The 23,942-nt window shown below is 41.8% G+C and overlaps 1 protein-coding gene across 1 annotated transcript in view; it reads right to left on the bottom strand.

Moving 5' to 3' along the window:
* Positions 1–23,942, bottom strand: part of LOC137056140 (growth arrest-specific protein 7) — a 98,121-nt gene that overhangs the window by 71,002 nt on the left and 3,177 nt on the right. The window contains exons 2-3 of the mRNA XM_067430125.1: positions 10,277–10,379; positions 681–755 (exon numbers count right to left, since the gene is read on the bottom strand). Of these exons, the coding sequence (XP_067286226.1) occupies positions 681–755; positions 10,277–10,379 (178 nt within the window). The remainder of the gene's footprint in view (positions 1–680; positions 756–10,276; positions 10,380–23,942) is intronic.

The following is a 23,942-nucleotide window of genomic DNA, read 5'->3' as shown; positions in this document are numbered from 1 at the left end:
GGGCACAACTTTAGTAAACGCTCCTATAAGTCGTATTTCAAGGAAGTGACAAACTAACTACATAGGCGTATTAGTTGGAGGGCATGTTGTAAGATCTGTCTTCAGTGAAGCGGTTGACCTTAACTAGGAGTGGCGTTTGTACAATGTAAAAAAAATCAGATCTCCAATTGAAAATGTTCAAGTGACTGATCAGATCTAAATTTTTCAGTTGGCCGAATTGAAATTCTGTGAATTGATTTAATTTAATTCCCAGAAATATAATTTGGCCGACTGAAAAATGTAGATGTGATCAGTCACTTGAACATTTTCAACTGGAGATCTGATTTATTTTTACAGTGTATGCCTGAGCTCAAAGGCCAATCATGAACTTGACTCAGTTCAACAGATTGAGGCTATGAAGCTTAGATGAGTGTGTATCTCACACGCCTTTCTCCTGATCTGTTTTGAAGATTTAATAACAATATTGAACAAGTTGAATCACACTCTTTGTCTCGCAACATCTTGAGTCACAATCTCAGCATGTGAAACTGATTTATGTCCATCTGTCCAACTAACCCCCAGAGACTTAAGTGCACTTTCTTTGCTGACTGACTAAAAGCCCAACTGGGAACGTTCTCAGAGCTTTAGTAGAATGTTTGTTCAAAGTTATCTGGTCTTTAATAATGTTCTTAAAGCGATACCTGCAGGAGAGTTCTTGTGTTTGACGGGTGTCCTCGGCGTCCCTGGGGTGCTGGATGGCCTCTCCCATGTTGTCTCTGAAAAACAAGAGCAGAATCAAAGCATTTCCCATTATTTCCATCATGTGCTTCTTCTGTATGGCAGGTAATGCTCAATACACATAACAGTGCTGATAACTTAATGCACAATGCTCTCGCAGCGGCTGTATCACACCGTTCAGTCCAAACCAGCCGGTTTTCAGCAAGTATAAATGCCTTTCTTGTGTCCTCTTTGGTTTTAGGGCATAATTTAATTTCCACTGAATCAAATCAAGCATCACTTACTGTCGTTGTTACTGTATTTTATATATTATAGAAATATCTAATATATTATTATTGTTAACAGAACACTCTAGTAACCACATAGCAACACGTTAGCAACCACCAGAACACCCTAGCAACTGCATAGCATTAGCAACCATTCAGAACACCATAGCAACTCTACTCATAAAAAATATCCTAGCAACCCCCTAGAATACCCTACTGCATAGCAACATCCTAGCAACCACCCAGAATAATCAACGGCATAGCAACATCCTAGCAACAACCCAAAATACCCAACTGCATACATAGCAACATCCTAGCAACCACCCATAATATCCTAGCCTATATATAAACAACCTAACAACCACCCAGAATAATCAACTACATAGCAACATCCTAGCAACAACCCAAAATACCCAACTGCATACATAGCAACATCCTAGCAACCACCCATAATATCATAGCCCATATAAAAACATTCTAACAACCACTCAGAATAATCAACTACATAGCAACATCCTAGAAACAACCGAAAATACCCTACTGCATACATAGCAACATCCTAGCAACCACCCAGAATATCGTAGCCCATATATAAACATCCTAACAAACACCCAAAATCACCAATCACATAAAACACCCAAGCAACCACCCAGAATACCCTACTGGATAGCAGCATTCTAGCAACCACTCAGAACACCCTAAAAATCTCACAGAATGCCCAACTGCACAACAACATCCCAAAATACCTTAGCTACCACATAGCAACATCCTAGCAGAATAACCAACTGCATAGTAACACCATTGCAACAACACATAATACCCAACTGCATAGCAACATCCTAGCAACCACCCATAATATCCTAGCAACCATTTATAAACATCCTAGCAATCAGCCAAAATAGCCTAGCTGCCGCATAACAACACCCTAGCAACCACCCAGAATACCCAATCGCATTGCAACACCCAGGCAACCACCCAGAATAATCAACAGCCTAGCAACATCCTAGCAATAACCCAGAATACCCAACTGCATACATAACAACACCCTAGCAACCACGCAGAATACCCAACCGCTTAGCAACATCCCCAAATACCTTAGCTACCACATAGCAACTTCCTAGCAACCACCCCAAATACCCTTAAAACTGAATAGAAACATCCTATCAACCTTCTAACGGCCACCCAGAATATCCTAGCCCATATATAAACATGCTAGCAACTGCCATCCAACCGTATAGGAACCTAATGGAAACACCCTAGCAACCTATCTGTCTGATTGTTTGGCTTTTAAAACTTTTTTTCAAGCTTCAGGTTTTCAACCATTCTGGTCATGCTTTCTCAAGCCAACATCAAAGTCTCGTGATTTCAGCAGTTTGACACACGATCCGAATCATGAATCAATTCACTGACTCATAACCGTTTGAATCTTTATTTGAGGATTGAACACAAACGCGGAAGAGAAGCCAATGCTGAATAAAGTCGTAGTTTTTGTTATTTTTGGACCCAAATGTATTTTGGATGCTTCAAGAGACTCTAATTAACCCACTGATGTCTCATATGGACTACTGTGATGATGTTTTTATTCCCTTTCTGGACATGGACAGTATAGTGTGCATACACTTGCATACGCTCTCAGACTAAATATAAAATATCTTAAACTGTGTGTGAAGATGAACGGAGGTCTTACGGGTGTGGAGCGACATTAGGGAGAGGAGTTAATGACAGACATTTCATTTTTGGCTGAACTAACCCTTTAATATGTATATGTAATACAATTGAGAAGAAAGTTCATAAACAGCCTGACAAACACCTGAAAAGCCAGTTCCTCAGCAACAAGCATCTGAGAAGTTGATTAGTCTAATTATTAAGTTAAAACGAGGCCTGAGTGCTTGGACCGGCCGGACAAGGCTTCACATTGACCGTATGAGCAGTGACGGATCTCACACTCCTCTGATCGCAGAGCGACGGATAATACCCCGTCTCTGTTCTTCATCTTTAATTTACCAGCACCATCTGCACTGCTCACAGCTACTGCTGTTCAATCCAACTATGAGCAAACATACGCTGAGAAAATGAGATTTAAATATGTTAATAACCAAGGAATAATTGATGACGGGCCATCAAATTATTAGACAATAATGCACACACGAGGTGGTAATGCTGAAATGGAACTGAAATCATTTGGCGGAGGGATATGGAACTGTAATGCAGTCAAACCTGCCTGGAACTACATTTTGGCCGTGTGTTACCATAAAAATAACTGCACACACTGTCGTCAACCAATCAGATTCAAGCATTCAACTATGGAAGCCCGTTTCCGCCACTAAATAAAAAAATGTGAGTTATAAAGTCACAATTCTGATTTTTTTTCCGCATAATTGTGACTTTCACGCAATTGTGAGAAAAAAAGTCAGAACTGAGATAAAAAGTCACATTTACCCTTTTTTTTATTTTATTTGGTGGCGAAAACGGGCTTCCATATTCAACAGCCCATAGTATGAGTGTGTCTTACAAGAGTATGTCTACTTTTACATTTCATTCAATTTCTTTGTAAATATTTGTGCAGTTTGGAAAAATAGTTTCAAAGTAATTCCTTCAAATGTATTTCAGAGGGTTTCCTGGGGTTGATCTGAAACTAGTAGTTTATTTATTCATCATGTGTTTCCCAGAAAACCCCTCCAATAAACCAGACCACTACAGCTGTGAGGAGGAAGGCAACCACACACACACACATTGTGTTTTTGTGAATTGTGGGGACTTTCCATAGGCGTAATGCATTTTTCACTGTACAAACTTTACATTCTAAAGCTACCCATCACAGGAAAGATGCTGCATTTTTACATTTTCAAAAAAACATAATTTAGTATGTTTATAAATCCATTTACATAGTGGGGACCGCTGGATGCTGATCTCAGATTATTATTACATTGTATAATATAAACTCAAGTACGCACGCACGCACGCACGCACACACACACACACACACACACACACACACACACATATCCATGTCACCATGGTGATTACACAACCACAACTCAACAACCCTCTGTTTAATTGGCTTGAACTTCAACACAAACTACAAATCAAACTGAACCCAGGAGCAGAGTACTAATAGCGAAACTGTAAGTTTATCTGCTTCAAAAACAGCGTCGTTATTACATCGCTAGTGAGAAAACTCATGTGGCTTTTAAGATGTAATTTATCAGAGTAAACGCTAACAACATGTTTCTGTGCGGGTGTGTATTTGTACTGTGTGTGTGTGTGTGAGAGAGAGAGAGAGAGAGAGAGAGAGAGAGAGAGAGAGAGAGAGAGAGAGAGAGAGAGAGAGAGAGAGAGAGAGAGAGAGAGAGAGAGAGAGAGAGAGAGAGAGAGAGAGAGAGAGAGAGAGAGAGAGAGAGATGTGCTTACCATACATAATAAAACTTAATTTTGTGGCAAAAACATGGAAATAATTAGTCATTTTTATCCTATTGTTTACTATATGCATTTGCTTGGTCGGTGTCATTGTGGGTTTGATTCTTTAACGGTTGTCGGCTATAAAGTCCTTTGAAATAACTGAAATAATTTGGCGATAAGTGATAAGGAACTGTAATGCGGCTCAAAACATGCCTGGAACTACTCTAGCCACGCTTTTGCCTGAAGATAACTGCACACCTTAAGCCAAAGATATACTTCCATATGCACACAGTCAAACGCACACTCTTGCAAAGTATAATGTAAATACTGCAAAAACAATATGTGCAACTTAAGCATATAAAGTGCATACTCGTCTGATGACGCTGACCCATAAAGTAAGTATACTTCGTCAACCAATCAGATTCAAGCATTCAACAGCCCCTGTAGTATGAAAGAAAAGGATTTGCGAGTGTTTTTCAAGAAAATTCGATTTGTCTACTTTCACGTTTACACACGTGTCTACTCACAAAACCACTCATAAGGGTCAATTTTTTTAAATGGACAATTCTACATAAAAAAGGCTTAATTAATAATCTTTCCATTGATGTGTGGTTTGTATTTGGCTGAGATAAAGCTATTTGAAAATCTGGAACCTGAGGGTGCAAAAATAATGAGAAAATCGCCTTTAAAGTCCTTAGCAATTAATTTCACTACTACTAATATTATATATACTATAGGAAATTAACAAAATATCTTCATGGAACATGATCTTAATATCCTAATGATTTTTGGCATAAAAGAAAAATGGATAATTTTACCCATATTATTGTTAGATACTGCCACAGATATACCCGTGAGATCAAGACTGGTTATGAGCTCCAGGGTCACACATGTGAAATTTACTATTAAAGTAAAAAACTGTTTAAAAGTAAATCCTTCAGATGTATTTCAGAGGTTTCCTGAAGAGCCCAAGCGCTACCTGAGGTTGATCTGAAACTACTAGTTTATTTATTCATCATGTGTTCCCCAGCAGAAAACCACTCCACTAAACCAAACAACTACAGCTGTGAAGAGGAAGGCAACCACACACACACACACAAACACACACACACACACACACACACACACATTACCATGGTGATCACACAAAACACAACAGCCCTCTGTTTAACCGGCATGAACTTCTTCAACACAACAACACAAACTCCAAATCAAACTGAGCCCCGGAGCAGAAATGAATCCCGTGAAGTGTAACTGCATTTTGTGGCTGAATGAGTAACTAACCAAGATTAGTTAATAATGTCCTAGAAATCATTAATCTGGCTAGACTGGATTTGGATAGCAAGACGAAACGGCCGGTGCATTCCAGTCTCTGTTACTCACAGACTGTGTAGGATTACTGTATTTGGTCGGTTTGAAGATTGATTTCTGTTTTTTCTTTCACAACTCGTGTCTTCAGAGCAAAGGAAACGCGTCTGGGTGTCAGAGGCAACTGTGGAAATGCAAGTGCAGTAATGGAAACCATAAGTCAGAGAATCCATCATGTGGGTGCTCAGATGAATGTGTTCATTATTAAATGTCAAGCACCTAAATATAAATCTTTTAGTAGCCTGTAGTGGTAACTTCTCTTCCACTCTGATTGATGGTAATAAAACAACTACGGCCCCAGTTTACATTAGTTGGTCTTAACTACTATATACTTACATTAAAGATAAGAACAATGTATTTATTGTGTTTATATTGTAATGCAATACACTTTTGCTGATATTGAGGTTTAGAGTTAGGGTCAGGTGTGGTGGTGTGGGTCAGTTTAAGGGTAGAGTTAGGGTCAGGTGTGGTGGTGTGGGTCAGTTTAAGGGTAGAGTTAGGGTCAGGTGTGGTGGTGTGGGTCAGTTTAAGGGTAGAGTTAGGGTCAGGTGTGGTGGTGTGGGTCAGTTTAAGGGTAGAGTTAGGGACAGGTGTGGTGGTGTGGGTCAGTTTAAGGATAGAGTTAGGGTCAGGTGTGGTGGTGTGGGTCAGTTTAAGGGTAGAGTTAGGGTCAGGTGTGGTGATGTGGGTCAGTTTAAGGGTAGAGTTAGGGTCAGGTGTGGTGGTGTGGGTCAGTTTAAGGGTAGAGTTAGGGACAGGTGTGGTGGTGTGGGTCAGTTTAAGGGTAGAGTTAGGGTCAGGTGTGGTGGTGAGGGTCAGTTTAAGGGTAGAGTTAGGGACAGGTGTGGTGGTGTGGGTCAGTTTAAGGGTAGAGTTAGGGTCAGGTGTGGTGGTGTGGGTCAGTTTAAGGGTAGAGTTAGGGACAGGTGTGGTGGTGTGGGTCAGTTTAAGGGTAGAGTTAGGGACAGGTGTGGTGATGTGGGTCAGTTTAAGGGTAGAGTTAGGGACAGGTGTGGTGGTGAGGGTCAGTTTAAGGGTGGAGTTAGGGTCAGGTGTGGTGGTGTGGGTCAGTTTAAGGGTAGAGTTAGGGTCAGGTGTGGTGGTGTGGGTCAGTTTAAGGGTAGAGTTAGGGACAGGTGTGGTGGTGTGGGTCAGTTTAAGGGTAGAGTTAGGGTCAGGTGTGGTGGAGTGGGTCAGTTTAAGGGTAGAGTTAGGGGCAGGTGTGGTGGTGTGGGTCAGTTTAAGGGTAGAGTTAGGGTCAGGTGTGGTGGTGTGGGTCAGTTTAAGGGTAGAGTTAGGGTCAGGTGTGGTGGTGTGGGTTAGTTTAAGGGTAGAGTTAGGGTCAGGTGTGGTGGTGTGGGTCAGTTTAAGGGTAGAGTTAGGGTCAGGTGTGGTGGTGTGGGTCAGTTTAAGGGTAGAGTTAGGGTCAGGTGTGGTGGAGTGGGTCAGTTTAAGGGTAGAGTTAGGGGCAGGTGTGGTGGTGTGGGTCAGTTTAAGGGTAGAGTTAGGGTCAGGTGTGGTGGTGTGGGTCAGTTTAAGGGTAGAGTTAGGGTCAGGTGTGGTGGTGTGGGTTAGTTTAAGGGTAGAGTTAGGGTCAGGTGTGGTGGTGTGGGTCAGTTTAAGGGTAGAGTTAGGGTCAGGTGTGGTGGTGTGGGTCAGTTTAAGGGTAGAGTTAGGGACAGGTGTGGTGATGTGGGTCGGTTTAAGGGTAGAGTTAGGGTCAGGTGTGGTGGTGTGGGTCGGTTTAAGGGTAGAGTTAGGGACAGGTGTGATGGTGTGGGTCGGTTTAAGGGTAGAGTTAGGGTCAGGTGTGGTGGTGTGGGTCAGTTTAAGGGTAGAGTTAGGGACAGGTGTGGTGGTGTGGGTCAGTTTAAGCGTAGAGTTAGGGTCAGGTGTGGTGGTGTGGGTCAGTTTAAGGGTAGAGTTAGGGACAGGTGTGGTGGTGTGGGTCAGTTTAAGGGTAGAGTTAGGGTCAGGTGTGGTGGTGTGGGTCAGTTTAAGGGTAGAGTTAGGGACAGGTGTGGTGGTGTGGGTCAGTTTAAGGGTAGAGTTAGGGACAGGTGTGGTGGTGTGGGTCAGTTTAAGGGTAGAGTTAGGGTCAGGTGTGGTGGTGTGGGTCAGTTTAAGGGTAGAGTTAGGGTCAGGTGTGGTGGTGTGGGTCAGTTTAAGGGTAGAGTTAGGGGCAGGTGTGGTGGTGTGGGTCAGTTTAAGGGTAGAGTTAGGGGCAGGTGTGGTGGTGTGGGTCAGTTTAAGGGTAGAGTTAGGGACAGGTGTGGTGGTGTGGGTCAGTTTAAGGGTAGAGTTAGGGACAGGTGTGGTGGTGTGGGTCAGTTTAAGGGTAGAGTTAGGGTCAGGTGTGGTGGTGTGGGTCAGTTTAAGGGTAGAGTTAGGGTCAGGTGTGGTGGTGTGGGTCAGTTTAAGGGTAGAGTTAGGGTCAGGTGTGGTGGTGTGGGTCAGTTTAAGGGTAGAGTTAGGGTCAGGTGTGGTGGTGTGGGTCAGTTTAAGGGTAGAGTTAGGGTCAGGTGTGGTGGTGTGGGTCAGTTTAAGGGTAGAGTTAGGGTCAGGTGTGGTGGTGTGGGTCAGTTTAAGGGTAGGGTTAGGGACAGGTGTGGTGGTGTGGGTCAGTTTAAGGGTAGAGTTAGGGTCAGGTGTGGTGGTTTGGGTCAGTTTAAGGGTAGAGTTAAGGACAGGTGTGGTGGTGTGGGTCAGTTTAAGGGTAGAGTTAGGGTCAGGTGTGGTGGTGTGGGTCAGTTTAAGGGTAGAGTTAGGGTCAGGTGTGGTGGTGTGGGTCAGTTTAAGGGTAGAGTTAGGGACAGGTGTGGTGGTGTGGGTCAGTTTAAGGGTAGAGTTAGGGACAGGTGTGGTGGTGTGGGTCAGTTTAAGGGTAGAGTTAGGGACAGGTGTGGTGGTGTGGGTCAGTTTAAGGGTAGGGTTAGGGACAGGTGTGGTGGTGTGGGTCAGTTTAAGGGTAGAGTTAGGGTCAGGTGTGGTGGTTTGGGTCAGTTTAAGGGTAGAGTTAAGGACAGGTGTGGTGGTGTGGGTCAGTTTAAGGGTAGAGTTAGGGTCAGGTGTGGTGGTGTGGGTCAGTTTAAGGGTAGAGTTAGGGTCAGGTGTGGTGGTGTGGGTCAGTTTAAGGGTAGAGTTAGGGACAGGTGTGGTGGTGTGGGTCAGTTTAACGGTAAAGTTCTAGAAAATGTGTGAAGACAAATATTGTCCCAAATTCAGTGAATGTTATGCATTTCCATGTTGATCTGTCTTTAGTGTGTGAAGTTACAGTTCTTCTCTCAACACATCACAATATTCCTCATTATAATAATTCATATGCAGAATAAAGGGGCGGGGCCTGGTTGAGTTAGTTAGTCTGTAAGCAGTAACTGCAAGCATCCGCTACTCTCCGGATTCAGACTATGGCCAAATAACTTATTTTATCTATTTGATACTCATTGTATAAAAACTGTAAAAACTGTTTTTCTCGCCTCCTTTCAGGTAGAACTGATCAGTGATCAGCATAATGCTGATTGTTTGGACACATGAGAAGAGACGAGGAGAGATCCGGACCAGCCTGTACCAGCTCTTGCTCCACTATCCTCACACAGTCACAACAACACAAAAGCTTTTGTTAAATCTCAGACTCACATGACGACATCAACGTCTGGAAGCAAAGAGAAAATATTGCACATTCTAGGAAACTGTGGGATTGCCGAAAGCTAAAGTTTGCATTCCAGTGAACAGGAAACGTTCTGAAGGTTCTCTCAAAGTTATGTTCAGCATAAAAACATTATTCATACATCATTCGTTTTAGGTGAAAATAATTTTTAAATGTTACTTGTTTTAGAGAACATTCAAAAATAACATTCCCATATTGTTTGAAGAATCATACAATGTTCCCTTAAAGTGTTAGTTCAGCCATAAATGTAAATTGTGTGATTAATTCCTCTTGTGGTTGGCCAGCCGTCAGACCTCCGCTCATCTTCACACACAGATGAAGATATTAGTGTTGAAATCCGATGGCTCAGAAAGGCCTTCATTGACACCAATGTCATTTCCTCTCTCAAGACCCATAAAGGCACTAAAGACGTCGTTACAAAGCCCATCTCACTACAGCGGCTCTACAATCATTGATGAAGAGGCCAGAATAGAGTTAGTGCGCAAAAACACTAAATAAAGACTTATATAGTGATGGCCGATTTCAGAACAAAGCTTCAAACCGTTATGACTCAGTGAATCGATTCATGATTCGAACCGTTATGAGTCAGTGAATCGATTCATGATTTGAACCGTTATGAGTCAGTGAATCGATTCATGATTCATAACGGTTCAAAGCTTTATACTGTTGAATTAAGTTGTGTCAAAATTAGAAATGTTTAAGTAAAGTGAACATAATTTAAATGTGTCATATCTATGAAGGGCCTGGCTTGTGTTTTAGAGACATATCAGGGCCATTTTATGATTCATAGAAATACATTTCTTACATACGGTTCATTTAAGAGGAACATTAGCGCAGTGTTTTGAGGGCATTTGCTCACCGTTGCTGACTGTGTTGACGTAATATTGGCGGCCCTGAGGCGACATGTAGCATTTCCAGTCCCGCGGCAGCGGCACGTCCACAGGAGACGTCGAGGGCAAACTCTACAACACAACACCAACAAATCATCTCAGAACATTAATAAATAATAATAATAATAATAATAGAAATAATATCAGAATATCTTTAGACACACTGCAAAAAATGCTTTTCTTACTCAGTATTTTTGTCTTGTTTCTAGTCCAAACATCTAAAAATTCTTAAAACAAGAAGTATTTACTAGACAAGCAAAAGTAATTGTCTAAATTTTAAAAAATGAAGAGAGTTTTTGCTTAAAATAAGATAAATAATCTGCCAATGGGGTGAGAAAAATAATCTTGTTTTCTGTTTGAATTAAGATTATTTTTCTCACCCCATTGGCAGATTATTTATCTTATTTTAAGCAAAAACTCTCTTCATTTTGAGTTATTTTTTCCCAAAACAAGACAATAATTTGTACTTGTCTAGTAAATGTTTCTTAATGTGAGAATTTGTAGATATTTAGACTAGAAACAAGACAAAAATACTAAGAAAGAAGAGATTTTGCTTGTTTTCTGGGGAAAAATTCTAAAGTGAGTTTTTGCTTAAAACAGGCAAAATGATCTGCCAATGGGGTGAGAAAAATAATCTTATTTCTGTTTGGGACGGAAAAAAGAAACAAGATTTCAATCAGAAATAAGATTATTCAGAAAATGTTGTCGACTAAGTTGCCCCAAAGTAAATAATGGACAATGGAAATGAATCAATACAAAAACAAACTTTAGCTGGACAATAACTTTTTTTCTAGTTTTATTGTACAGCCTAAACAATCTCTCTTCCATTAACCTCCTATTATAACAGTAAAGCTGCTTGGAAACAATTTTTATTTTTTTATTTATCTAACCCTTATTTAAACGGGGAAATCCTTTGAGAACAAGTCTCTTTTTGCGAAGGAGCCCTGGCAAAGAAAGCCGCAATAAAAGTCCCACATGAAATACTAAATAAATACAATGAACATACAAGACATAATAAAAAATATAATAATAAAAAATATAAAAAATCCCATTGTCATATCCTAATTTGGGAAGCAGGGACAGGTGCCCATTGCTTCCCGGTACTTTACTAACCTCTTAAATTGACCAAAGGGGACCAAGTTATCAAGCTGTAAGTCATTCTGTAATATCTGTACTGTGAAAGTGCTTTATAAATGAGGGAGACTTGAATGTATCTGTAATTTGACAGTCATTGATCAGCAGCTCGTGTGTTTCCGTCTCTGTTGTGCTTGAGCAGTTTCTCAGAGTTTAGGTCAGAGGTTTTCCCACTCGTAATCTCATCCCGTTGGGAATGCTGAAAATGTGTGGGAAGGATTCAGTGCCAGATGTCAGCGTGGTCGAGATGACTGTTTGTCCGAAAAAAACTACAGTTCACCCAAAGAACTACAATTTTCACGCATTATGTTCACTTATACGTTGAGAATCAACAGGAGCAGATCTGGACAGTCACTCAGCTCATTTACTCGAGTCCTGTACTTAAGTTCGCTGTTTGAGTCTCTGTGCTTTACTGGAGTATTATTTTTTCTGTAATCTTCTGACTTTAACTTCACTCCATCTGAAAGACAAATATCGTCCTCTTTACTCCACTACATTTCTATCAAGGTCCTCGAAGTGGAAAGTCGTTTCTGTCGCCGCTCTGAAAGTCAGTGATGATTTTTTTCTTCTTTAAAAGGTGTTTGGGTTTTTGCAGAAAGCCTTTCAGGAATCACTCTTGTAGAGTCTCGTGAAGTTCAATGATTTCACAGCATTTATTAAACACTGATTTATAGTTTAGAGCAAAATGACGGAAGAAGACGGATGTCCAAATGCTCATTTAGTGGAGTATTCACATAAACAAAGTTGATTCTGTCTTCAGTGAAGGTGAACAGTGTGAGAATATCAGATGTGTATCAGTGTATTGGATCCGTGCATTCGGCCTTAAAGTGACAGCAGCTTTGTAACTTTTCTACAAGTATTTAAATGAGTTTAAGTTAGTCGTCTGCTAGTGTGTCAGATGGAGCGTCACTGACTGGCTTAAACCATGATGGCATAATGTGCATTTATACAACTATAATACAATAATGCGGCCACATAAAGAAGGACATTTACTTTTGATACTTAAGTACTTTTGAAAATAAATACTTCTGTACTTTTACTCCAGTATGGGAAAGAACAGTTACCAATAAAGCACCTTTATATTTAAGGAAATCAGCTATTAAAAACTGGTCATATCTTTAGTGTGGTATTACCACACACACACACACACACACACACACGCACACGCACACGCACACGCACACACACACACACACACACACACACACTACCTCTAAGTGTAAATGTCAGACGCCTGAGGTCAGAGATATTGAGACTGAATCTGGTTTTCCTCTGGTGTTTCCTGATGATAAAATGATCCGGCGGGACACAAACTAACATTCCTTATGGCCACAAGTCCGGCAGAAAACACACCGTTCAGTTCTTACTGTCCTGATTATAAATGATCATTAGCGCTCATGGGACGCGGCTGCATTAAATTAAATTAAGTGTTTGCTTCCTGTAAAGCAAAAGAAGCTTTAGCTCGCCCAAACTCCTGATCTGGGGAATGAACTGATATGGGGATGATGGGTCAGACATATGTCGGATTAAATAATGCACAGCTCCAGATGGTGGCGCTGATAAACCCTGAGGCCGGTGAGATCTGCCGGCAGCCCTGATCATTCACTTCAGCCTCATCTGATGCACATTTCGGGATATCGCATTCAAAAACTCTGGGTGGAAACAAAAAGAAGATGCGCGGAAACTACGACGGAAACACATTTACTGAATAAATCCCTCGATGCGCATCGAATACCCCCAGCAGAGGCTGTGATTGGATAGCTGGACTAACCAGCGGACCAATGGCGTCGCAGCATCTCAAATGTTGGTTTGGCTGGAGTCATGTGACCAGAATGATTTGGTTTAATTCCTCCAGAAGCGTCTCACACAATTGAGTGTGTGTGTGTGTGTGTGTATTCCTCCAGAAGCGTCTCACACAATTGAGTGTGTGTGTGTGTGTGTGTATTCCTCCAGAAGCGTCTCACACAATTGAGTGTGTGTGTGTGTGTGTGTATTCCTCCAGAAGCGTCTCACACAATTGAGTGTGTGTGTGTGTGTGTATTCCTCCAGAAGCGTCTCACACGATTGAGTGTGTGTGAGTGTGTGTGTATTCCTCCAGAAGCGTCTCACACGATTGAGTGTGTGTGTGTGTGTGTGTATTCCTCCAGAAGCGTCTCACACAATTGAGTGTGTGTGTGTGTGTGTATTCCTCCAGAAGCGTCTCACACAATTGAGTGTGTGTGTGTGTGTATTCCTCCAGAAGCGTCTCACACAATTGAGTGTGTGTGTGTGTGTGTGTGTATTCCTCCAGAAGCGTCTCACACAATTGAGTGTGTGTGTGTGTGTGTGTGTGTATTCCTCCAGAAGCGTCTCACACAATTGAGTGTGTGTGTGTATTCCTCCAGAAGCGTCTCACACAATTGAGTGTGTGTGTGTGTGTATTCCTCCAGAAGCGTCTCACACGATTGAGTGTGTGTGTGTGTGTGTGTATTCCTCCAGAAGCGTCTCACACGATTGAGTGTGTGTGTGTGTGTGTGTGTGTGTGTATTCCTCCAGAAGTGTCTCACACAATTGAGTGTGTGTGTGTGTGTTCCTCCAGAAGCGTCTCACACAATTGAGTGTGTGTGTGTGTGTGTGTGTGTGTTCCTCCAGAAGCGTCTCACACAATTGAGTGTGTGTGTGTGTGTGTGTGTGTTCCTCCAGAAGCGTCTCACACAATTGAGTGTGTGTGTGTGTATTCCTCCAGAAGCGTCTCACACGATTGAGTGTGTGTGTGTGTGTGAGTGTGTATTCCTCCAGAAGCGTCTCACACAATTGAGTGTGTGTGTGTGTGTATTCCTCCAGAAGCGTCTCACACAATTGAGTGTGTGTGTGTGTGTGTATTCCTCCAGAAGCGTCTCACACAATTGAGTGTGTGTGTGTGTATTCCTCCAGAAGCGTCTCACACAATTGAGTGTGTGTGTGTGTGTGTGTGTGTTCCTCCAGAAGCGTCTCACAGAATTGAGTGTGTGTGTGTGTGTGTATTCCTCCAGAAGCGTCTCACACAATTGAGTGTGTGTGTGTGTGTATTCCTCCAGAAGCGTCTCACACGATTGAGTGTGTGTGTGTGTGTGTGTGTGTGTGTATTCCTCCAGAAGCGTCTCACACAATTGAGTGTGTGTGTGTGTTCCTCCAGAAGCGTCTCACACAATTGAGTGTGTGTGTGTGTGTGTGTGTGTGTGTTCCTCCAGAAGCGTCTCACACAATTGAGTGTGTGTGTGTGTGTGTGTGTATTCCTCCAGAAGCGTCTCACACGATTGAGTGTGTGTGTGTGTGAGTGTGTATTCCTCCAGAAGCGTCTCACACAATTGAGTGTGTGTATGTGTGTGTGTGTGTGTGTATTCCTCCAGAAGCGTCTCACACAATTGAGTGTGTGTGTGTGTGTGTATTCCTCCAGAAGCGTCTCACACAATTGAGTGTGTGTGTGTGTGTGTTCCTCCAGAAGCGTCTCACACGATTGAGTGTGTGTGTGTGTGAGTGTGTATTCCTCCAGAAGCGTCTCACACAATTGAGTGTGTGTATGTGTGTGTGTGTGTGTATTCCTCCAGAAGCGTCTCACACAATTGAGTGTGTGTGTGTATTCCTCCAGAAGCGTCTCACACAATTGAGTGTGTGTGTGTATTCCTCCAGAAGCGTCTCACACAATTGAGTGTGTGTGTGTGTGTGTATTCCTCCAGAAGCGTCTCACACAATTGAGTGTGTGTGTGTGTGTGTGTGTGTATTCCTCCAGAAGCGTCTCACACAATTGAGTGTGTGTGTGTGTGTGTATTCCTCCAGAAGCGTCTCACACAATTGAGTGTGTGTGTGTGTGTATTCCTCCAGAAGCGTCTCACACAATTGAGTGTGTGTGTGTGTGTGTATTCCTCCAGAAGCGTCTCACACAATTGAGTGTGTGTGTGTTCCTCCAGAAGCATCTCACACGATTGAGTGTGTGTGTGTGTATTCCTCCAGAAGCGTCTCACAGGATTGAGTGTGTGTGTGTATTCCTCCAGAAGCGTCTCACACAATTGTGTGTGTGTGTGTATTCCTCCAGAAGCGTCTCACACGATTGTGTGTGTGTGTATTCCTCCAGAAGCGTCTCACACAATTGTGTGTGTGTGTGTGTATTCCTCCAGAAGCGTCTCACACGATTGTGTGTGTGTGTGTATTCCTCCAGAAGCGTCTCACACGATTGTGTGTGTGTGTGTATTCCTCCAGAAGCGTCTCACACGATTGTGTGTGTGTGTGTATTCCTCCAGAAGCGTCTCACACAATTGTGTGTGTGTGTGTGTATTCCTCCAGAAGCGTCTCACACGATTGTGTGTGTGTGTGTGTATTGCTCCAGAAGCGTCTCACAGGATTGAGTGTGTGTGTGTGTGTATTGCTCCAGAAGCGTCTCACAGGATTGAGTGTGTGTGTGTGTGTATTCCTCCAGAAGCGTCTCACAGGATTGAGTGTGTGTGTGTGTATTCCTCCAGAAGCGTCTCACACAATTGTGTGTGTGTGTGTGTATTCCTCCAGAAGCGTCTCACACGATTGTGTGTGTGTGTGTATTCCTCCAGAAGCGTCTCACACAATTGTGTGTGTGTGTGTGTATTCCTCCAGAAGCGACTCACACAATTGAGTGTGTGTGTGTGTGTGTGTGTGTGTGTGTGTGTGTATTCCTCCAGAAGCGACTCACACAATTGTGTGTGTGTGTGTGTGTGTGTATTCCTCCAGAAGCGACTCACACGATTGAGTGTGTGTGTGTGTGTGTATTCCTCCAGAAGCGACTCACACGATTGAGTGTGTGTGTGTGTGTGTGTGTGTGTGTATTCCTCCAGAAGCGACTCACACGATTGAGTGTGTGTGTGTGTGTGTGTGTATTCCTCCAGAAGCGACGCACACGATTGAGTGTATGTGTGTGTGTGTGTGTGTGTGTATTCCTCCAGAAGCGACTCACACGATTGAGTGTGTGTGTGTGTGTGTGTGTATTCCTCCAGAAGCGACTCACACGATTGAGTGTGTGTGTGTGTGTGTGTGTGTGTGTGTGTGTATTCCTCCAGAAGCGACTCACACAATTGAGTGTGTGTGTGTGTATTCCTCCAGAAGCGTCTCACACAATTGAGTGTGTGTGTGTGTGTGTATTCCTCCAGAAGCGTCTCACACAATTGAGTGTGTGTGTGTGTGTATTCCTCCAGAAGCGTCTCACACAATTGAGTGTGTGTGTGTGTGTGTATTCCTCCAGAAGCGTCTCACACAATTGAGTGTGTGTGTGTGTGTGTTCCTCCAGAAGCATCTCACACGATTGAGTGTGTGTGTGTGTGTGTATTCCTCCAGAAGCGTCTCACAGGATTGAGTGTGTGTGTGTATTCCTCCAGAAGCGTCTCACACAATTGTGTGTGTGTGTGTATTCCTCCAGAAGCGTCTCACACGATTGTGTGTGTGTGTATTCCTCCAGAAGCGTCTCACACAATTGTGTGTGTGTGTGTGTATTCCTCCAGAAGCGTCTCACACGATTGTGTGTGTGTGTGTATTCCTCCAGAAGCGTCTCACACGATTGTGTGTGTGTGTGTATTCCTCCAGAAGCGTCTCACACGATTGTGTGTGTGTGTATTCCTCCAGAAGCGTCTCACACAATTGTGTGTGTGTGTGTGTATTCCTCCAGAAGCGTCTCACACGATTGTGTGTGTGTGTGTATTGCTCCAGAAGCGTCTCACAGGATTGAGTGTGTGTGTGTGTGTATTCCTCCAGAAGCGTCTCACAGGATTGAGTGTGTGTGTGTGTATTCCTCCAGAAGCGTCTCACACAATTGTGTGTGTGTGTGTGTATTCCTCCAGAAGCGTCTCACACGATTGTGTGTGTGTGTGTATTCCTCCAGAAGCGTCTCACACAATTGTGTGTGTGTGTGTGTGTGTGTGTGTGTATTCCTCCAGAAGCGACTCACACAATTGAGTGTGTGTGTGTGTGTGTGTATTCCTCCAGAAGCGACTCACACAATTGAGTGTGTGTGTGTGTGTGTGTGTGTGTGTGTGTGTGTGTGTATTCCTCCAGAAGCGACTCACACGATTGAGTGTGTGTGTGTGTGTGTGTGTGTGTGTGTGTGTATTCCTCCAGAAGCGACTCACACGATTGAGTGTGTGTGTGTGTGTATTCCTCCAGAAGCGACTCACACGATTGAGTGTGTGTGTGTGTGTGTGTGTGTGTGTGTATTCCTCCAGAAGCGACTCACACGATTGAGTGTGTGTGTGTGTGTGTGTATTCCTCCAGAAGCGACTCACACGATTGAGTGTGTGTGTGTGTGTGTGTGTGTGTATTCCTCCAGAAGCGACTCACACAATTGAGTGTGTGTGTGTGTGTGTGTGTGTGTGTATTCCTCCAGAAGCGACTCACACGATTGAGTGTGTGTGTGTGTGTGTGTGTGTGTGTATTCCTCCAGAAGCGACTCACACGATTGAGTGTGTGTGTGTGTGTGTGTGTGTGTGTGTATTCCTCCAGAAGTGTTTAGGGTTAGTCATTTATCTCATTTATGATGGAAAAGAGACACTTCTAGTTTTATTTCTGGTATTTTACGGCAGGAAGTGATGCTTTTGTGCTCCTGAACACATGGGATGGAAACACTGCTTTATTCACAAATATCTTATGCCATTTATGTACGCATAAATTAAAATGGGCAGCTTGGGATGGAGACACAGCCAGTGGTGTTGATAATGACAGTAAATATGGACTCTTGATCAACACATTTCGAATCCCGATGGATGTCGTAAATAGCCTCGTGTTCTCTGTTGTTTCTCTATATGAACACACACACATGGTTCCCACACACACACACGCTTTTTTCTGGAGAATTCATGGCTGGTTCACAGGCTCTGGCATCCTGCTCGGAAAATCAGGAATGACCCGTCAAACGCTGGAGGAAAGAATGCTTTGAATGAGGAATCCTGTGGATAAAGTCCATCAAACTCTAAAATATCCACTTCATCGACCTCACCTGACCTTTCACCCCTCAGCTCTCTGACGGACGCATCATTTAAAGTCCCCATGACCTCAATAAACTACAGTAATTATTAGAGGGAATACAGTACAGTCCACGGTTCAATACACACTTCGGTTTTTAACCACGGGTTTCGTTTCGGTTCGTTTTTTGCTTCTTTTTTATTCTATTCTTAGGCGACAGAAACAGAAAGTTATTAGTAATACTCTTTCTTTATTACTTAAAAGACTTGAAAAACCTTTACTTGAAAAAAACCCTTGCACACATTCCTAGGTTATTGTATAATATAAAATAAATATATATGAATATTGAATGATTAAATGTAGGCAAAGATTAAACCTACACAGTCTTAAATATCTTATATCTTATATATCTTATACAATATACATTGATTAAAAGCTAGTGTATCATTACTTTATCAAGAGCAGTGAGTGATTTTCTGTTTGTCTTTTGTTGTTTTATTAACATAATTTTAGAGGTGAACTGTCCCTTTAAGGACAAGTGTTCACTATAGACTGTGCTACTGTCACATTAAGACCTGCTCGCATCTCACACATACACACACACACACACACACACACACACACACACACGACTTTACTTTCACTTTAGACATAACCGACTGTGTTTATATATGTTAACCTTGTGTGTGTGTGTGACAGTATAAGCACAGTAAGACGACTTAGTCCAGTAATCGCATGTGTGTGTGACAGGCTTTAGTGCGCTCAGCGAATGTAAAACAGTGCATAAGCAGCCAATGAAATGTTAAAACGCAGCAAATAATGAACTTTGGTGATTGTTAATAACTATAGTGTTGTGAGTATAACTCTCTGACACCGCCTAACTTCAGTGCATATGATGATTTGCTCATCTCAGCTCGTAGACTCAAACAGCCGAAATAAACGGAGAGAAATATTTCAAACGGAGGGAAATAGAAATAATTCATTAAATGCAAAACCGCAAAAAGGCAATTCTCAAGCGCCTATTGAACCCTGAATGCCGTACCGAACGGTTCAATATTATATTGAGAATTGTGGTATCCCTAGTGATTATTACAAATGATTTATCGGTGCACATCATTATTGAGTCTGAATAACTTCATCTCTTCTCTGAGGACGGGGGCGGAGCCACCTGTCACTCACATGAGATCGGCCAATAGCAAACCACAGCCATCCAATCAGCTCCCCACAGACACAATCAAGCCCCGCCCACATTTGTTCTTGATTGAGAGGCGATTAACTCACAAAAGGGAAGAAAAGACCAGCGCCACTTCTGTTTAACGCTGGTTTGTCATTTTGATGAGGTTTGAGTTTAGCATTATGATTGCTGAATACAAATATGACTCTATTTATGAAGTGCTTGAGAAACTCCACAGTCAGTCGTGATCTTGAGTCACATGTGTGACATCTTCAGTGTTTCAGAAGTGAGTTTTAGTGCTTTAGAGTGTGTGTGTGTGTGTGTGTGTGTGTGTGTGTGTGTCCTATTGTTCACTGTCAGCACATCCAGTCCATCGGGTGAGTTTAAGGGAAGCGTCTGTTTCCTATTATTCACTCATGCATGATTTTCACTTTCTTTCAAACTATTGACAGCCTGTCCTGGTTAAAATCACCGAGTTCTCTGGATTTAAACATTCTTGGAAACATTTTGGAATAATGCACACAAGTCAACACACTATATAACACTGATCTAGTGGCTTTTGGATGTTTTAATCCAAAGATCTTTACATATCTTTAAGAATGATCTTAAGTGCCTTTAAGTATTATTTGAGTTATCGCTTCAGTGAGTTATTGAATGGTGCATTAATGTCTTTGTTAGGAGCTTGTCTTTAAAACACATTTAAATGTTCAAATTCACATCATTTCATATTTACATGCAATGCAGGGAATCAACTTTTCTGTCAGCTGAAATTTATTTGACCTATTTTTACTTGAAGTAGGTCAATAATAAAATGATGTTAATAATAAAAATAAATATTAGTAAGTTATCTGATGTTGGTTAATGGTCACATGACATACAGACAAACTAAACGTTTTGTTTGTTTTTAATTTATTTAAAATGGTTTATTTTAGTTTAAAAAATATATATAGGATTTAATTACTTAATAGCTTTTCATTAAACTCATGAACCCTAGTCTGGAAAACCCTGACATGTAATATTTAAATGTAATATTTAATGCGTTTCATGTTGTTGATAACAAAGAATGGAATATATATATATATATCAATATGGTGCACGATTACTTGACTCAAATCAATGAGACACTGCAAAAAATGCTCTTCTTAGTATTTTTGTCTTGTTTCTTGTTGATATTTTGACTCAAAAAAGACAAAAATACTAAGTAAGAAGAGCATTTTTTGCAGTGCATGCTTGCAAACGCATTCCCACGAGACTCAAGGTTAAAGAGTGAAAGAGTGAGACTTCACAGACTTAAACACACCAGCAAAAGATGAGAAAACACCACGAGAAGCCAACATGCTGATGCTCGAATCTCCAGATGTAAAACTCTGAGGCTCACAGTCACTGTCAGACATGAAGCTCAAACTCCCACAGATCCCAAACAATGCCTATCGCTGTCTTCATAACAGCCTGTTCTGTCCATCCCGCTCCGGTTCCCCTCGACTCTTTCTGATTCAAGCAGAGCTGGACAAATACACAACTTCATTACTGGAGTGAAAGTAACAGTACTGCTGGTCCAATATTACTCCGTTACAAGTGAAAGTTGTAAAAACAGATTTTTACTGGAGTAAAAGTACAGAAGTATTTGTTTTCAAAAGTCCTTAAGTATCAAAAGTAAATGTCCTTCTTTATGTCGCCGCATTATTGTATTATAGTTGTATAAATGCACATTATGCCATCATGGTTTAAGCCAGTCAGTGACGCTCCATCTGACACACTAGCAGACGACTAACTTAAACTCATTTAAATACTTGTAGAAAAGTTACAAAGCTGCTGTCACTTTAAGGCCGAATGCACGGATCCAATACACTGATACACATCTGATATTCTCACACTGTTCACCTTCACTGAAGACAGAATCAACTTTGTTTATGTGAATCCTCCACTAAATGAGCATTTGGACATCCGTCTTCTTCCATTTTGCTCTAAACTATAAATCAGTGTTTAATAAATGCTGTGAAATCATTGAACTTCACGAGACTCTACAAGAGTGATTCCTGAAAGGCTTTCTGCAAAAACCCAAACACCTTTTAAAGAAGAAAAAAATCATCACTGACTTTCAAAGCTGCGACAGAAACGACTTTCCACTTCGAGGACCTTGATAGAAATGTAGTGGAGTAAAGAGGACGATATTTGTCTTTCAGATGGAGTGAAGTTAAAGTCAGAAGATTACAGAAAGAATAATACTCCAGTAAAGCACAGAGACTCAAACAGTGAACTTCAGTACAGGACTCGAGTAAATGAGCTGAGGGACTGTCCAGATCTGGTGGGGTTCAGGATATTTCATTCCGGTTAGCAGTGCATTTCCATTCTTAACCACAGTCTGTGTGTCGATCAATCTTCTGTAATCTCATTCCCAGAGCGACTCAAAGCTCTCGCCCTGTTTGTCATTTCCAGCTCTCATGGCCTCCGCCGCTTCATTAGCTCAATATGGAAGTGTAAGTCAGATGACGAACCTCAGGAATCTGTCCCTGATTTCTTCTGTCACCGTCAATCACTGACACTGAAGCTTTATTCATTCTTCTGCAACTCTGTCATCAATATTACAGAGCTTCAGCTCAAATAAACCATCCATTTGCAGATCATCATCAGATCAAGGTTTGGAATCAGAAAACAAATATGTGGGTGTTGGGCGTTAGACAAACGGCTCATAATGAAATGCTGCGGAATTTAAAAAAAATATATATACAGTCTTGTTCAAAATAATAGCAGTACAATGTGACTAACCAGAATAATCAAGGTTTTTCGTATATTTTTTATTGCTACGTGGCAAACAAGTTACCAGTAGGTTCAGTAGATTGTCAGAAAACAAATGAGACCCAGCATTCATGATATGCACGCTCTTAAGGCTGTGCAATTGGGCAATTAGTTGAATTAGTTGAAAGGGGTGTGTTCAAAAAAATAGCAGTGTGGCATTCAATCACTGAGGTCATCAATTTTGTGAAGAAACAGGTGTGAATCAGGTGGCCCCTATTTAAGGATGAAGCCAACACTTGTTGAACATGCATTTGAAAGCTGAGGAAAATGGGTCGTTCAAGACATTGTTCAGAAGAACAGCGTACTTTGATTAAAAAGTTGATTAGAGAGGGGAAAACCTATAAAGAGGTGCAAAAAATGATAGGCTGTTCAGCTAAAATGATCTCCAATGCCTTAAAATGGAGAGCAAAACCAGAGAGACGTGGAAGAAAACGGAAGACAACCATCAAAATGGATAGAAGAATAACCAGAATGGCAAAGGCTCAGCCAATGATCACCTCCAGGATGATCAAAGACAGTCTGGAGTTACCTGTAAGTACTGTGACAGTTAGAAGACGTCTGTGTGAAGCTAATCTATTTTCAAGAATCCCCCGCAAAGTCCCTCTGTTAAAAAAAAGGCATGTGCAGAAGAGGTTACAATTTGCCAAAGAACACACCAACTGGCCTAAAGAGAAATGGAGGAACATTTTGTGGACTGATGAGAGTAAAATTGTTCTTTTTGGGTCCAAGGGCCACAGGCAGTTTGTGAGACTACCCCCAAACTCTGAATTCAAGCCACAGTACACAGTGAAGACAGTGAAGCATGGAGGTGCAGGCATCATGATATGGGCATGTTTCTCCTACTATGGTGTTGGGCCTATTTATCGCATACCAGGGATCATGGATCAGTTTGCATATGTTAAAATACTTGAAGAGGTCATGTTGCCCTATGCTGAAGAGGACATGCCCTTGAAACGGTTGTTTCAACAAGACAATGACCCAAAACACACTAGTAAACGGGCAAAGTCTTGGTTCCAAACCAACAAAATTAATGTTATGGAGTGGCCAGCCCAATCTCCAGACCTTAATCCAATTGAGAACTTGTGGGGTGATATCAAAAATGCTGTTTCTGAAGCAAAACCAAGAAATGTGAATGAATTGTGGAATGTTGTTAAAGAATCATGGAGTGGAATAACAGCTGAGAGGTGCCACAAGTTGGTTGACTCCATGCCACACAGATGTCAAGCAGTTTTAAAAAACTGTGGTCATACAACTAAATATTAGTTTAGTGATTCACAGGATTGCTAAATCCCAGAAGAAAAAAAAATGTTTGTACAAAATAGTTTTGAGTTTGTACAGTCAAAGGTAGACACTGCTATTTTTTTGAACACACCCCTTTCAACTAATTGCCCAATTGCACAGCCTTAAGAGCGTGCATATCATGAATGCTGGGTCTCATTTGTTTTCTGACAATCTACTGAACCTACTGGTAACTTGTTTGCCACGTAGCAATAAAAAATATACTAAAAACCTTGATTATTCTGGTTAGTCACATTGTACTGCTATTATTTTGAACAAGACTGTATATGTGATTATGTTTGTGATTCCTGCCGTCTATC

This window comes from Pseudorasbora parva, chromosome 21 (genome assembly GCF_024679245.1).
Source record: "Pseudorasbora parva isolate DD20220531a chromosome 21, ASM2467924v1, whole genome shotgun sequence".
NCBI classification, from domain to species: domain Eukaryota; kingdom Metazoa; phylum Chordata; class Actinopteri; order Cypriniformes; family Gobionidae; genus Pseudorasbora; species Pseudorasbora parva.
The sequence above is the reverse complement of the archived record's forward strand: the minus strand, read 5'-3'. Positions and strand labels throughout refer to the sequence as shown.